Below are 17,053 nucleotides of genomic sequence, written 5' to 3' on the forward strand. Positions count from 1 at the left end.
AACTAATAGCTCTATCCTGCAGGCACACATTTTAAACATGCACATACACGCACATACACATAGGGGGGGGGGGAGTCTCGTGGCTGAGTAGACAGCGCTCTGGGGTCGTAGTCCTAAAGGCCCGGGTTCTATCCCCGGCAGAAGCAGAAAAAATGGGCAGAGTTTCTTTCACCCTGGCGCTCCTGTTCACCTAGCAGTAAAAAAGGTACCTGGGAGTTAGACAGCTGCTACGGGCTGAATCCTGGGGATGTGTGTGTGTTCGAGAGAAATATATGTAATAGACATAATAGAGTTAAAATAAATTGGTTAGAAAGGCGGGGTCCAAGAGCTAATAGCTCGATTCTGCAGATACAAATAATAAATAAAAATAGTAAATACACACAAATAATAAATAAAAATTAGTAAATTCACACAAATAATAAATAAAAATAGTAAATACACACACACACAAACAGCACTCCTCAAACTCCTGTTTTAAGAAACAAGTTGCCCAACAAAGTAAGATCAATCAAGCGCAAAAAAACATGTACATTATAGGCACTAAGAACAGGACGAGGATTCTCCACCGCCTGCGAGAACTCCCGCTCAGGTACCGAGTTTTAACCGACCTAACAGCTCTCAGACATAACCATTCCCCAATCAGCCCCTTTCTCTGGAGCGCCCTCTCGAAAAAGGACGCTTATGTTACCCATGATAAGGAAAAAAATATGTCGCATTTCATATCGGGGAAAAAAAGCAAGTAATGCTCATTCATATGTCTGAGTCGATATCAGAAAAAGAGAGTTGATTCCTATCGGCTAAGCCCTGCGGAGAATATCCCCCGAGAGAAATCTTTGCATGCAAAATCTGTAATTCCTCTGCTCACCCCCTTAAGGTAATGGAAGATCTAAATGCAAATTGTGTATCCCCGTGGAGGTGAAGTCGACGGGGTGGGGCGGTGGTGGGCTGGGGTGGTGGTGGTGTGGTGCGGCGGTGGTGGGTTGTGCGGTGGTGGGCTGGAGTGGTGGTGGTGGGCTGGAGTGGTGGTGGTGGTGGGCTGGGGTGGTTGGTGGTGGTGGGCTGGGGTGGTGGTGGTGGTGGTGGGCTAAGGTGGTGGTGGTGGGTTGGGGATGTGCCTGTGGTGGGTTAGGGATGGAGAGTGTGCTGGTGGGTTGAGTATGGAGGGTATACCAGTGATTGTTGTTTTAAATTCAGCCACTCGGAACCAAAAGTTGTAAGCAGCATAGGCTATGGTGAGCCCGTAGTGGACTTACCTGGCACAGGAACGGGGCTGTAACAGTGGCGTGGTGGGTATAAAGTATAAAGTGAGGTGCTCACCCGCTGCTCCTCTGGCTAATCCACCCATCACCTCGGAGCAGCAGCAGCAGCAAGCAGGCGCCTACTCCCAAAGCTTCCCTCAGCGCTCGCACCGCTGAGGGCTTGACAGCTGCAGTAACTTGCATTCCACGCCGCTCCGTCGTATACTCCTTTTGCAGTTTTAAGACGTTGTCTGTCTTTGGTATGTCTTGATTACCGTCTTTATCTATCCTACTTTGTCTCTCATTTCGTTTAATATATAATTCTCTCTCTCTCTCTCTCTCCCTCTCTCTCTCTCTCTCTCGTTTTATTTTAACGGACTGAGGACTCGAGTTTATGATGAAGAGTCTAAGACGGAAATATTCAAGCGTCTCCAACACGCGGCAAATTCACACATTACTGAGGACTCCGATTGAAGTTTCGTGTTTTGGCTTCGTCACTCAAAGGAGACATTAAGGACGAGGAGCTCCTGAGTAATGCTGGGCGCTGGAAGGTACTGAACCCACAATCATGCTTCATGTTGATGACTGAACTATGTTAGTGTCGGGTGGTGTCTGACAGTGTCGGGTGGAGTCTGACAGTGTCGGGTGGAGTCTGATAGTGTCGGGTGGTGTCTGACAGTGTCGGGTGGTGTCTGATAGTGTCGGGTGGTGTCTGATAGTGTCGGGTGGTGTCTGACAGTGTCGGGTGGTGTCTCATAGTATCGGGTGGTGTCTGACAGTGTCGGGTGGAGTCTGATAGTGTCGGGTGGTGTCTGACAGTGTCGGGTGGTGTCTGATAGTGTCGGGTGGTGTCTGACAGTGTCGGGTGGTGTCTGACAGTGTCGGGTGGTGTCTGACAGTGTCGGGTGGTGTCTGACAGTGTCGGGTGGAGTCTGATAGTGTCGGGTGGTGTCTGACAGTGTCGGGTGGTGTCTGATAGTGTCGGGTGGTGTCTGACAGTGTCGGGTGGAATCTGATAGTGTCGGGGGGTGTCTGACAGTGTCGGGTGGTGTCTGACAGTGTCGGGTGGTGTCTGACAGTGTCGGGTGGTGTCTGACAGTGTCGGGTGGTGTCTGACAGTGTCGGGTGGAGTCTGATAGTGTCGGGTGGTGTCTGACAGTGTCGGGTGGTGTCTGATAGTGTCGGGTGGTGTCTGACAGTGTCGGGTGGAGTCTGATAGTGTCGGGTGGTGTCTGATAGTGTCGGGTGGTGTCTGATAGTGTCGGGTGGTGTCTGACAGTGTCGGGTGGTGTCTGACAGTGTCGGGTGGTGTCTGACAGTGTCGGGTGGTGTCTGACAGTGTCGGGTGGTGTCTGACAGTGTCGGGTGGTGTCTGACAGTGTCGGGTGGTGTCTGACAGTGTCGGGTGGAGTCTGATAGTGTCGGGTGGTGTCTGATAGTGTCGGGTGGAGACTGACAGTGTCGGGTGGAGTCTGACAGTGTCGGTTGGTGTCTGATAGTGTCGGGTGGTGTCTGACAGTGTCGGGTGGAGTCTGACAGTGTCGGGTGGTGTCTGATAGTGTCGGGTGGTGTCTGACAGTGTCGGGTGGTGTCTGACAGTGTCGGGTGGAGTCTGACAGTGTCGGGTGGTGTCTGATAGTGTCGGGTGGTGTCTGACAGTGTCGGGTGGTGTCTGACAGTGTCGGGTGGTGTCTGACAGTGTCGGGTGGAGTCTGACAGTAAATAGTTGAAAACTACTATTAGCTTGGGACTAATATATATATATAATATATATATATATATAATATATATATATATATAATATATATATATATATATATATATATATATATATGAATGAAAACTCACACCCCAGAAGTGACTCGAACCCATACTCCCAGAAGCAACGCAACTGGTAACTACAGGGCGCCTTAATCCGCTTGACCATCACGGCCGTCAAAAGGAAGTGATAGCCGAGGCTATTTGAGCCACTTCCCCGACGGCAACTCGGATGGTAATCTTGGGCATAGCATTTCACCAAATCACCTCATTCTTTGGGGCACACGTGAGGAACACAAATGCGAACAAGCCTGAATGGTCCCCAGGACTATATGCGAATGAAAACTCACACCCCAGAAGTGACTCGAACTCATACTCCCAGAAGCAACGCAACTGGTAACTACAGGGCGCCTTAATCCGCTTGACCATCACGGCCGTCAAAAGGAAGTGATAGCCGAGGCTATTTGAGCCACTTCCCCGACGGCAACTCGGATGGTAATCTTGGGCATAGCATTTCACCAAATCACCTCATTCTTTGGGGCACACGTGAGGAACACAAATGCGAACAAGGTTCGAAGGTTCGCATTCGAACAAGAATGCGAAGGTTCTGCCACGTTTTTTGATGTAGATGAATCATCACAAGCGGATTAGCGAGGCTGTACTTCTGACATCATTATCTCCTGTAAGCTCTTGATCTGACCTGACTCGGCCATTGTTATAGCACCCGTAGGAGATGTGAGTTCACAGTGTCGACTGCTAGACTCGCTGGTCTTTGCTATGTCCAAACATGTTATACTGTTATGATGTATACTGTTCTCTTGTTATAAGGTCGATAACAGTAAGGAAGATGACAGGGCGAGAGTGGTGGAGAAGATGACAGGGCGAGAGTGGTGGAGAAGATGACAGGGCGAGAGTGGTGGAGATGATGACAGGGCGAGAGTGGTGGAGATGATGACAGGGCGAGAGTGGTAGAGATGATGACAGGGCGAGAGTGGTGGAGATGATGACAGGGCGAGAGTGGTAGAGATGATGACAGGGCGAGAGTGGTAGAGAAGATGACAGGGCGAGAGTGGTAGAGATGATGACAGGGCGAGAGTGGTAGAGATGATGACAGGGCGAGAGTGGTGGAGAAGATGACAGGGCGAGAGTGGTGGAGAAGATGACAGGGCGAGAGCGGTAGAGCAGATGACAGGGCGAGAGCGGTAGAGCAGATGACAGAACGAGCGTTTTAGAAAAGCAGTACAAAGGAAGTTGAATAACAATAACCAGGCTCCAAACTTTGTCAAACCGTCTTGATGTCCCCGGATAAGCAACAAAGGGTCTTCCAAGCACACTGAGAGCGGAGTAAAAGTTGAGAGTGATAGAGGAGGAGTTCAGAGGAACAACCTGAAGAAAGCCCTCACTCGGTGTCTGAGATGTAGTTACTTGTTTACTCCAAGCTTTACCACTTCTGGAGATGACTGCTGAAGGCTGTGTAGATGACTGTTAAGAGCTGAAGATCACTATGCTGCGTGCTGAAGTCGACTGTGGTAAGGGCTGGGGATGGCTATGCTGAGGGCTGGGGATGGCTATGCTGAGGGCTGGGGATGGCTATGCTGAGGGCTGGGGATGGCTATGCTGAGGGCTGGGGATGGCTATGCTGAGGGCTGGGGATGGCTATGCTGAGGGCTGGGGATGGCTATGCTGAGGGCTGAATAGATGGGATGCAGGCATTATTAAAGATCGTGGTGAAAACCTGACAGACATCTCGAAGGGACTGAATAGATGTGTCGGTAATGCTTGATGCTGTGAGAGAGAGAGGGGGGGATTGTGAGAGATAGAGACAGCGCTTCACTTAATGCGATGCGACTGTGTCTGTCAAATGCAACTATGCTAATGTTATGTAAATCTGGTAACGCGTTAGCGCGGCGTGATGGTGGCATCATTACGGGACTATGATAACCCGGGTATGTGATATAATCTTGCAACAAGTTAAAATAACATTTTGCACTACTGGTGAAAGACTGTTGTAATGGTTTAGTGGAAAGCTACCAAAGGTAAAAGCTCCCAGCTGCCGTCTTAACATCGTCTTTCTCTAGTCTTCCCCCTCTCCTCTGCAGGTGGAGGGTTCCCCCCTCCCTCTCCCCTGCAGGTGGAGGGTTCCCCCACTCCACCCTGGGCTGTGTCTTCCCCAAGCTCCCCCGCCGGGAGGACGAGCAGCCCCTGCAGCAATTTATCTTACGGGAATTGATGAAAACGTCCGGAGCGTGTGACAAGTGTCTCGCACTTTGTTGACTTACTGGGCCAGGCGTCCCCCTTCTACAGGATCTTTTGTCATCACCACACCACCTCCAGGCCGGGAATGGGTATTGGGAGGATCCAGGCAGACAAGCGGTGAAGGGGGTGAAGACATGGGAGGAGTGAGAGGGGCGGGCGGGCAGCCGGGCAGGTTGAGAGATGGATGCACGCCGGCAGTCAACGTGGGACTACATTTGTTTCCCCTGTCAAAGCTTAATACATAGTAATTTATTTCTAGGTATCCCCGTTTTCTACCAGGTTAGTATTATCCATCTACCAGGTTAGTACTATCAGTACATTCGCTACTATCTATGGCGAAGTAGGGAAATATGTACTGAAGATTCCTTTATCCGGGTATCTCCATAACCGGACTCGTTGCTCACGAGGCAAATTTAAGTGAACATATCTGAAGGAAGCCACAAAGTATGAGGTGGTGTCTACAGAAGCCGACGGAGAGCAAACCAGTCGTGTGTAAACTGTTTATTGATCATTCGTTCTGTCTTATTTTGGGTTCTAGTCGAATCAGTTAGGAGAAAAGTATCGTAAGTAGAATAAAACGTATTATTCATAAATCAGAGGCTTCGTCACATGAGCAGTATGTTACTGGGCCATGTTCAGCAGTCATATAACTGTAATAAACAGCTGCGTGACAGGGGAATGGGACGGAGAGGAAGAGAGACTTCCTGGGTCTAGGTGAGAGTTAACACTTTGATGAAGTTACCCCTTGTCCAACGTCAGGATGTCTGGCCCTAGCAATTCTCTCTCGTGCTAGCCTCAACTCTGTATGTTAATATATATATATATTTAAAAATAATTTACGGTGTTACAATTTGATTATCATTATCCTCGTTATGGGGTAAACACCAAGACTAGTGTTGCTGGTGGGTCTTAGTGGTGGTAGTGGTGGTAATGGTGGTAATGGTGGTGGTAGTGGTGGTGGTGAGATAGTTAAGGAACTAATTTAAATTCCGGCTCCCGGGAAAGAAAGCCCAGACGAATACAAACACATTTGCTCTCAGAGGTTTTCCCTTTCTTATTTATGCGCTTTCTTGTTTTGATTTTTTTTTAACGAAATAATGAAAACTGGAGGTATAAGAGTGTACAAAAGGGAGGTTGAGAGAGAGACACACATCCCTGCGGTATTTATTGGGTCACTTCCCTCGTCTCTAATGCCTCTCATTCTGACCTTTACTCTCACCCATTGTCCCTTAACTCTCACCCATTATCTCTCACTTTTTACATCTTAACTCTCACCCATTGTCCCTTAACTCTTACCCATTATCTCTCACTTTTTACATCTTAACTCTCATCTGCCTTATCCCTCATTCCTCAGACATATCTTATCTCTCTCACTTCTCAATTCACACACCACGCTCTTCTCAAATAATATCTCAACTTTCAACACTCTCCTCACCCACATCCATCACCTTCTTCCACCAAAATCCCCCAAAATAACAAGATATTGTCGCCTTTAACAAAATAAAAATGCTTGTGGCACAAGAGTGAATAAGTGTCTGCCGGAGACGTCCAAGCACATACGAAGCGTCTGTAAGACGCAGCCACTCCCGCTAACGTCCTTATCCAACCGGTGTTACTTGGTATAACCGGTCCCGCAGCTCTGGTAACCCCTGTTTCGTACCGTGTTTAATAATTTGATGATTGGCACCAGTGTCATCTGTTTTGGTTGAGACACGTCATATGTCTTTGTGTTTTGTTTGTAGTCAATCACCGCTTATTGCATCGTCATGTGTTATGGTCATGTTATCTCTTAGCCATGTTCATGTATCTTAGTCATGTCATCTTCCAGCCATGTCATGTTTCTGAGTCATGGGGTGTCGTCTCTTCTGGTGATTAATATTTGTCAGGTCAGGTATATGTTGCTTCTAGAAGCAGTTTCCACCACATTTTCTGTTGTCTTAAACTATGTTCCCCCCCCCCCCCCACGTTTTCTTTGTCCCGTTTTCATCAAGATTCCCTTAGGCCAGTTATTCTGACCGTCCCCATGATGCAAGTCACAACAGTTGCTTAACTTGCGAGTACTTACTTACTTCCCGGTAAACAGGGGCATCAGGTGAGAAGGAACGTGCCCAAACGTTTCTCGTCCTGGGTGGAAATCAAACCATAACTTAAAAAGTTTTTTGTGCAAATGTTGCTTATTGAACTTAATCTACAACTTTATCAAATCGTAACAAATCCCAACCCATCGTAAACTAAAATAACGTAGTTCAGCCTTTTAACAACGAGCCGTGTGGGAAACATTTTGAGTACAATTGACTCGTATAAACCTTCCATGTTATCTACAGATTACAATCACTAAATCAATTTCATTAACTGCGCCTCTCCTGGTCAGTGATCAACAGGATCTTGCAGTGATGCTGGCATCAATAGCCGACACCAGGGCGAGGTGATGCACGGGGGTGAGAGTCGAAGCCCTGACGCTTGAAGCTCACTTGAGAGACACAGTGTAGGCTTCTTCTGGCTTGTCACTTGAGCGTTGTTTCCACCTGAAGCCTGAACTGAGGGCCGGCTGTCTCTCGAGTTGTTGGAGTGAGTCGGAACGCAGAGTGGGTCACCCAGGAAAGTGGGTCACCCAGGAGAGTGGGTCACCCAGGAGAGTGGGTCACTCATCAGAGTGGGTCACTCATCAGAGTGGGTCACCCAGGAGAGTGGGTCACCCAGGAGAGTGGGTCACCCAGGAGAGCGGGTCACCCAAGAGTGTGGGTCACCCAAGAGAGTGGGTCACCCAGCAAAGTGGGTCACCCCAGCAGAGTGGGTCACCCAGCAGAGTGGGTCACCCATCAGAGTGGGTCACCAATCAGGGTGGGTCACCCAGCAGAGTGGGTCACCCAGGAGAGTGGGTCACCCAGGAGAGTGGGTCACCCAGCAGAGTGGGTCACCCAGGAGAGTGGGTCACCCAGGAGAGTGGGTCACCCAGCAGAGTGGGTCACTCAGCAGAGTGGGTCTCCCAGGAGAGTGGGTCACCCACCAGAGTGGGTCACACATCGGAGCGTGCCACTGGGGTGGGCCTGAGCCCTTGAGCTGTTGGTCCTCCAAAGCTAAGTGAAGCACGAGGGTCGGTAATGAGGCCCTTCGAGTGCCAGTGCCAGAGAGAGGAGGGGAGGGGGGGGGGAGAGTGCCTGTGAGAGAGAGGCAGTGCTAGTGAGAGTAACAGTGTCTGTGAGAGAGAGTCAGTGCCGCGACGTGGCAAAGACATTTAAAAGAAAGGTGTCGGCATTTACTGGGAAAGAATTGGCCCCTTTTGGACAGAGGGAAGGGGGGCGGGGCCACTTGTGGAGGGAGGCGGGGCCACTTGTGGAGGGAGGCGGGGCCACTTGTGGAGGGAGGCGGGGCCACTTGAAGAGTTTATATATATTATGGTTATATTATGTTAAACCTGAACCAGGAATAGAAACCACAACACTGCTACTAAAATTATTCTACAACTCCATCATACTCAGTGAATACAAGAAAGAAGAAAGAAATAATCCGTAAAGGAGTAAAAAACACAACTTCTAACTAAAACACAGACATCATATGCTATAAAATAAAACAAAAAACTCACTGACCTTCATTAAAAACGGGCCGAAAAACACCTGCCCCCCCCCCTCCATGAAGGATGTCAGGATGTCATCTTCAATCTATGTACATAGGTAAGACGTCGACCAAACTCTCGAGGTGTTTAACCTGTCATCTTCAATCAGGTGCCTCTAAAAATCACATGAGAAAAGCCCATGACACTGACCTAACAAGAGAAATGTTGAATAAACACTTGCATATTAGATGAAGCCTAAGATGTAAACCCTGGAAACACAAACCGAAACTGTCTCTATTTTTCGCTTATTACAACTTATAATAAAGTTGTTACATCTTGGCTTAACGTGTTTATGACGTATTTAAACGTTGTTACAACTTGCTATATTAGTTGTTAAAACTAGTTAGGAAGTACTAAAACTTGTTCGGACGTTGTACCAACGTCGTAGTTTTGGTGTGTGTTTGGCGGGAGAAGATTACAAAGTCTTGAAGCTGTGCTCCCAAAAGTAGAACAACTCACCATTAACGTGCAAATAACAGAATTATTCACTCTGCCCGCCATGAGTGTGAGAGCAAGTCCGGAACGCGAACATGATGTTAGTGCCACAGAGACGTTATAAAGTTTATATTAGTGTAAGAATGAAGGGGAAATGGAATCATCTAAAAAGAGCAGGATTTAGAAGTGAAGTTCGTTCATAATTTTAATATTAGATATGAAAAGGAAATAGGCCAGAAATCGTAGCATTAAACAACCAGCGGCTAGAGAAGCAGTGTCCAAGATGTTCTAATGATCCTGAAGCTCAGTCCTGCAGACACGAGTAGAGGAGTACACACAGACTTTCATGATATTCGGCTCCCACAAATGTTTAAAGTAACTTTTACCTTGCGTAAGAATAGCAGAAGAACTAACATATCCGCAAAGTTTCTCACAACACCGACATCAGATGATGATCAATCAACCAATTACTCGCACACCTCATAACGCGAAGCAAAAGAAGACCGATTTAAGTAATCAATGTAACTTTTTTTAAGTCATGAAATATGTTACCCGTTACTCACAGGAAGTGCACACTTACTCACTTATTTTTACAAACAATAATACTGCCATATTCACAGCGCCTTACACCAAGAACATATACATCCATACCCCTCCTCGAGTCCCTAGGTTGGCTTCACTAACTTCCTCTCAACATTTTCCACAGGGGGGGGGGGGGGGGGGGGGGGACAATCAGCCTCATCATCGAGCTATATTGCCACCAGGATCCAGATCTCATTTCTCGGCCAGAAATTTCCAATCTTAGATAATACGATTGGCAGTGTGGTGCGTGTGGCTTGCTGATGACCCTGGACCATCGTGGTGGAGTGTGGAGATGACAGAGAGGAGATGATGAAGAGGTCGGGAGATGAATAGGAAGATAAGGAGATCATGGAATATGGGTGGGAAGATGATGGTGTGCAAGACATTATACTCTTTCCAACTATTTACATTTCCAGATGAGAAGGAGTTTGGGGGTGGTAAGGGAATAACCATCATCTCACTTTAAGTGTCCTGCCACCCAGTACGCCACGCCCTCCATCTTGTTGTGTCTGCCCAAAAGTTTGTTTACATCGTTTGTTTACATCGTGAACGATTACATTCACCTTGTTTACATCGTGAACGATTACATTCACCTTGTTTACGTGGTGAACGATTACATTCACCTTGTTTACGTGGTGAACGATTACATTCACCTTGTTTACATCGTGAACGATTACATTCACCTGTTACATCTGTGAACGATTACATTCACCGTGTTTACATCGTGAACGATTCATTCACCTTGTCTTACGTTTGGTGAACGATTACATTCACCTTGTTTACATCGTGAACGCACATTCACTTGTTTACGGAGTGAACGATTACATTCACCTTGTTTAAGTTGGATGAAACGATTACATTCACCTTGTTTACGTGGTGAACGATTACATTCACCTTGTTTACGTGGTGAACGATTACATTCACCTTGTTTACATCGTGAACGACGACGTCGAGGTAGACAGTCTTGGTCCACCTCGTTGTAGGAGCGCACTAGATATTGACAGCGCTTGCTGTCAATATCTAATGCGCTCCTACACAGTCAACACTTTCAACGTAAATATTTTCTGCTACACTATTAACTTTAAGTGATTGACGTCAACATGTAGGGCGCTCGCATGCCCATCCAATCACCACATTTGTCAGGTCTGATCACACCGTAATCTTGAACTGGAGTCAGTGCCTACCATATTGGCTGCTCTCCTAACTATTCTACCTTTTAACAACAAGAACTCTCCTTCGGAATCGTGTGTGTGTCTACAGTTGGCATCAGGATGTTTTCCCGACGATTAAACTTTGTTACTACGCCAGTGGTTAGTAAAAAGGAGCCAAGAAGAAGAACCGAAGCGTGTCCTTCAGATGCTAATCTGGATATACATTCCACTGGGCTCAACATACACGTCTCGTACGATTAATGTTCAAGGTATATACTGGGTCATAGGAGTCTTTCACGGCTAGTAGCCTTAGCATTCAGTAACGTCATTGATATCCCGTATCAGAGCTTTTAACTTGTCAGAAATGTAGGTAATGTTAAATTCAGTATATTAAAGTTGCTAGAGTTGAACATAATCTTCCCTTTGAAGCTGAGCTGACTTACATTGAGCGTAACTGAGCTGTGAATATGTGTGCATAACGTTGCGGGTAAGAGATTTGACTTGCGGTGAAGATTTAAGTGTAAATTACTGGAAGATTGTACTTAAAACCCCAGACGAGAATATAGTTATTCATATAATTCCAGGACGTGGTATCGGGAATATGGGATGATTAGTTATGTCAATTTATCCAGTCTGTACATATGGATGGGTAACTTGATCGGTTATTTAGTCTCATACGAGAGGTATTGAATCCTCTTTATTCTTGCAAAGAACATTATCTAGTATATATTTAACTCGTGCATATTCTCTAATGCCTGAAAGGAAGAAGCTGGAACTGAAGGGACATGAGCTCACGAGATGACATTTTAAAACTTACATGTTTTTGCTGCTATGGGCAAAATATCAAAATTTTCCAGAGCCCAGTGGTACAATACTGTAAGGAAAAAATTATTTATAATTTTTTTTTTAACAAAATATTAAGCCAGATGTAAGCTGGCAGCCAGTGCTCAAACCATCAGGGGGATCAGTATGTGACCGTGGCGTACTGTTCTCTCTTGAACTCTGACAACCCTAACCCGTCTGTGTTGGGCACATACCCCACAGGAATCAGACTGCAAAGTTGGATGAGGCTAGCCCCAAGCATCTGACCTCCAAACTAAGACAAAGGATTGGATCAACGATTCGTTTACGAATTTGTTATATATTTCTTATATTTTTCTTCGCTTTGGGAGAAAATAGAAAACCAAATAATTCTCCAAATATAATTTTACAATTTTATTTGGACTGATGCGAGTAACTGATTACACGTTAAACAGCTCTATGACAATCTACAGAGGCAGAAGGAAAGTTGATACATAGTAGTAAGCTTTCATCTTATATGCTCTAGGTTATCTTGAGGTTATCTTGAGATGATTTCGGGGCTTTAGTGTCCCCGCGGCCCGGTCCTCGACCAGGCCTCCACCCCCAGGAAGCAGCCCGTGACAACTGACTAACTCCCAGGTACCTATTTACTGCTAGATAACAGGGGCAGTCAGGGTGAAAGAAACTTTGCCCATTTGTTTCTGCCTCGTGCGGGAATCAAACCCGCGCCACAGAATTACGAGTCCTGCGCGCTATCCACCAGGCTACGAGGCCCCTTAGGTAAGATCATGTGACATAAGGTGCTACTCAGTCGATATCACCTGAGGCAGTAGGTGAAGGGGAAGTTCAGTCTTGGTCTAGAAAATGGTCAGGTCTTAATTATAAGCTAGTTATTGATATGTGCTTGATGTGTAATCGCTTGACTATCTCTTTATCTTGTATTGTCGTTCTCTGTAGATTGCTTAGGAGTTGTTGGTTAGGACATGTCTAGTGATGGACTAGTGTGTAGGAACGATGTGATCTTTGGTGGAGTCTTGTTGTTTGTGCGTTACCAGGGGCCAGATTCACGAAAGCACTTACGCAAGTACTTACGAACGTGTACATCTTTCCTGAATCTTTGACGGCTTTGGTTACATTTATTAAACAGTTTACAAGCTTGAAAACTTGCCATTCAACTGTTGTTATTGTTATAAACAGCCTCCTGGTGCTTCGGAGCTCGTTAACTGCTTAATAATTGTAAACAAGGCCGCCAAAGATTGAGAAAAGATGTACAGGTTCTTAAGTGCTTGCGTAACTGCTTCGTGAATCTGGCCCCTGGGGGCCTTGAAAAAGATGTCGTCTTGCTTATATATTGAGATGACTAAGGCTGACAGTCCACAAGCATTCATGTTGATATGCAATTAAGCTCAACACCAAAAAATATATATCAATTTGAATACTTATAAGTTACTCCATGAAGTATTATTTAGTTCTACTTGCTTAGCATTTTATATCTACTCCTCATCCTTCTTCCTTGTCTTTTTACAAAGGAGACGAGTGAAAATGGGGGATGGGGAGAGTGGAAGAACTAGCGGTGGTGGCTTAAAAAAAAAAAAAGGCGAAACAAAACAAAAAGAATTGTCATGTGTGTTTTTCCTCTGAAACAAATTTTATTTAGAGTAATTAGATATTTTTAAAAAGTTTTGATGAGCATCAACTTGAACGAGATTATGTGAGAAAAATTTGAATGATAAACGATAAAATTACCATAGAAATTAGAAAACATCGTAGCAGTGGTTAGTTGACCTACACGGGTCCCATTTAAAATCCCCCCCCCCCCTCACACCACCTATCCCTCTCCCTCTCTGTAACCCACAGACCTATTTGATCTATTCTGGAGACCTGTAAAACCCTTTATCTCAATAACACTACCTAACCTACCTAACCTAACCTAACTTTTTCGGCTACCTAACCTAACCTAACCTATAAAGATAGGTTAGGTTAGGTTAGGTAGGGTTGGTTAGGTTCGGTCATATATCTACGTCAATTTTAACTCCAATAAAAAAAAAATTGACCTCATACATAATGAAATGGGTAGCTTTATCATTTAATATGCAAAACATTAGAGAAAATATATTAATTCATGAAAACTTGGCTTATTAGGCAAATCGGGCCATGCATAGTAGGCTGAGAAGTGTGTTCTGACTATTAGGTACGACATATATATATATATATATATATATATATATATATATATATATATATATAAATATATATATATATATATATATATATATATATATATGTATATATATATATATATATATATATATATATATATATATATATATATATAAATATATATATATATATATATATATATATGTATATATATATATATATATATATATATATATATATATATATATAAATATATATATATATATATATATATATATATATATATATATATATATATATATATATATATATATATATATATATATATATATATATATATATAGTGGTTAAGACGCTCGCCTGGTCGTTTCGCGAGAGCTTTGTCCTGGGTTCGTATCCTGGCCGGGAAGGATTTACTGGACGCAAATCCTTAACTGTAGCCTCTGTTTAACTCAACAGTAAAATGGGTACTTGGTTGTTAAACGATTTTTCGCGGGGATCATATTCCACGGAACATAGGATTAAGGACTTGCCCGAAACGCTACGCTTAATAGTGACTGTACAAGAATGTAAGAACTCTTGAATATATAAAATAATAGTGTGGTTCCTGTCTGTCTCGTTTTCTTTAATACTGCTGTGACATCTATCTCCTCTAGCGGTCTGGCGCCATCCCATGACCCTAGCCCATGAATTGAGGATCATCTCGATCTTCTGTATATTTCTAATCGTATTTGTTTTCATCCAAACCTCCTGTTGTTGTTGCTGTTAAAGATTTGCTACCTGGAACAAAGTTGCAAGTAGCATGGGCTATGGTGAGCCCGTAGTGCTGGTTATCCTCTTAATTTCTCATGGTTATCCTTGCACTATAGTACGTTTTTCCTTAATTTTTACTTGCTTTTTTCTTACAACTTACCTCATGCGTTCCTAAGCAGGGGCTAAACGCACGACCTATCAACCTCCGGAGTCTTAAGAGGCAACAATACTAAAGCTTATCGACCAACTAACATGATTATTTTTTTTTAATTAAAAAAAGTTCCAAATATACATCAGGACTACAGTATACTTTGCATATCCTCCGAGAACAGGGGTAAATACCTCTTGGTATGAATATACCTCTTATATAACTAAGGTATATTACTGAGTATGTTAATTCTTTAGAATGTTGTGTTATTTTTATAAAACGTTTAAACCGATACTATTTCTTTCAAATTAACTTACATTCACATGTGATTTAATATATTATCTGTGTGTGTTATTATGCTTATCTACTGAGTTTTCTAATTACCTGATTTTACCTCAAGGCTTTACTTTATCGAACTGGATTTTGAATTGCATCAAAGTTTTTGTATCGACGGCTTCGACGGGTAGGCGGTTTCACGGATTTATAGCCCTATGGGTGAAAAAGCATTTCGTATTTTGTGTTCTAAACTGTGGCTTGTTGAGCTTGAAGCCCTTGGTCCTTGTTTGAATTACATCCGACCTTTTGAAGATGTGATCTGGATCAATACCTTCCAAATTGTTCCGTATTTTAAAAGTTTCGATGAGATTAGCGCTGTCCTGTCTGGTTTGCAGTGCTGTTAGTCCCGTGTCCTGTAGGCCCTCAACTGTTCCTGGTTTGAGAGTTAGTTCTGGAATTAGACTTTATGGAAGGGGTTTTGTCGCCCGGTGTTGAACTCCTCCAAAGCAGATATATCTTTCTGAAGATGAGGTCTTCATGCTGGGATACAATAGTCGAAATTAGGGCACACCAGAGATTTACACAGTTGTAATAACTACCCATTGTTGTTAGACCAGAGTCGCTGGAGCAAATTGAACTCCTATAATTCTCTCTTGGACGAAGTGTTATGGAGATCAAATTAGTGCTTCTACCAACATCAACACGCAGTCAACAACCACAAGGGAAGTGTCTTTTGGAAATCTTATCTAAGTCATTATTGACCAGTAATGTTAGGTAGATATGATTAATTCCGGTTAGGACATGAGACAACGACTCAACCCAGGTAATTAATCCTTGGTCCTTATCTAATAATATAACAAATGTTTCATCTGATATAGCTGTCATATATTAGAATTCCGGTTTTACAGCAAGTGCCCTTTTGACAGGAACATAGAAGAGGAAACAAGAATTAATCTTGGTACATCAGTTACTTAGGTGTTGGAAGCTAGCCTCGCAAGAGGATTATTTAGTGTCTACATCCTAGTTATACCTGGTGGACTAAGCCTGCTGTACAATAAGACAAGGCCTCATAATTTTATTACTAATATATGTAGTTTAAAACTGTAGTTTGATTGGCTGCATATATATAAATTTAATATAACCCCCCCCCCCCGTAATGTGTAAGAATCGATTTGTGAGAATATTACAGAAATACAGTCCGCTAAACATCATACAAATTGCTATCGAAATATATAAATTAATGTAAATATAAATTCTATATAAATTCAAACAAATTTAATAAATATAAATCTCACAGGTCGGTTCCCACACCGTATGATGAATAACATTATAGCACTGCGACTTAACACATCAATGAAAATTATGTTCAATGTACACGGAAAAAATTTACGCTATTCATTTGAAAGACAAATTTAACATCTTCTCTTACAATTTATTTCGTCTCTCACAGATAATGAGAGGAGAAAGATAGGAGAGAAAATACAAGTAAAAATTTCGACGAATTTACAAACAAAAATGTTTAAGGCAAAGATCTAAAATTAATAAAAACATTTTATATTGTCATCACTTTTATTTCCGATTCGTCGACTAAGAGAACAGCGTGACGAAGTCCGCTATAATGGTGATAGATTTACATCATTAACAGCAAGCATCATTAATTTTCCGCAAGAGGGACCCAAGGACAGGTGTACAAGAGACGGCAGGAGTAATGCCACTGAGATGATTGCTGGGTCACATCACCATCCAAAGCGGAATCAGTAACGTTCCGCGACAGAGCGCATTCAATCCAGAAGGATCAGAAGAGAACGCAGCCAAGCCAGATTCAGTAAGGTACTACGTGTAAGCGCAGACAAGCCAGATTCAGTAAGGTTCTACGAGTAAG

At 43.8% G+C, this 17,053-nt stretch overlaps 1 protein-coding gene across 1 annotated transcript; it reads right to left on the reverse strand.

The window, feature by feature from the left end:
- Nucleotides 1-1,828: 1,828 nt before the first annotated feature.
- On the reverse strand, nt 1,829-14,912 carry LOC123760486 (mucin-2-like). Its single transcript, XM_069338001.1, has 5 exons — nt 14,908-14,912; nt 10,714-10,913; nt 10,446-10,574; nt 3,659-3,771; nt 1,829-2,950 (listed from the first exon to the last, which is right to left on the reverse strand). Exons 1-5 carry the CDS (start codon nt 14,910-14,912, stop codon nt 1,829-1,831), a joined length of 1,569 nt encoding a protein of 522 aa, XP_069194102.1.
- Between the last annotated feature and the right edge of the window lie 2,141 nt (nt 14,913-17,053).

The sequence above is a fragment of the Procambarus clarkii genome, chromosome 39 (genome assembly GCF_040958095.1).
Source record: "Procambarus clarkii isolate CNS0578487 chromosome 39, FALCON_Pclarkii_2.0, whole genome shotgun sequence".
Taxonomy (NCBI): domain Eukaryota; kingdom Metazoa; phylum Arthropoda; class Malacostraca; order Decapoda; family Cambaridae; genus Procambarus; species Procambarus clarkii.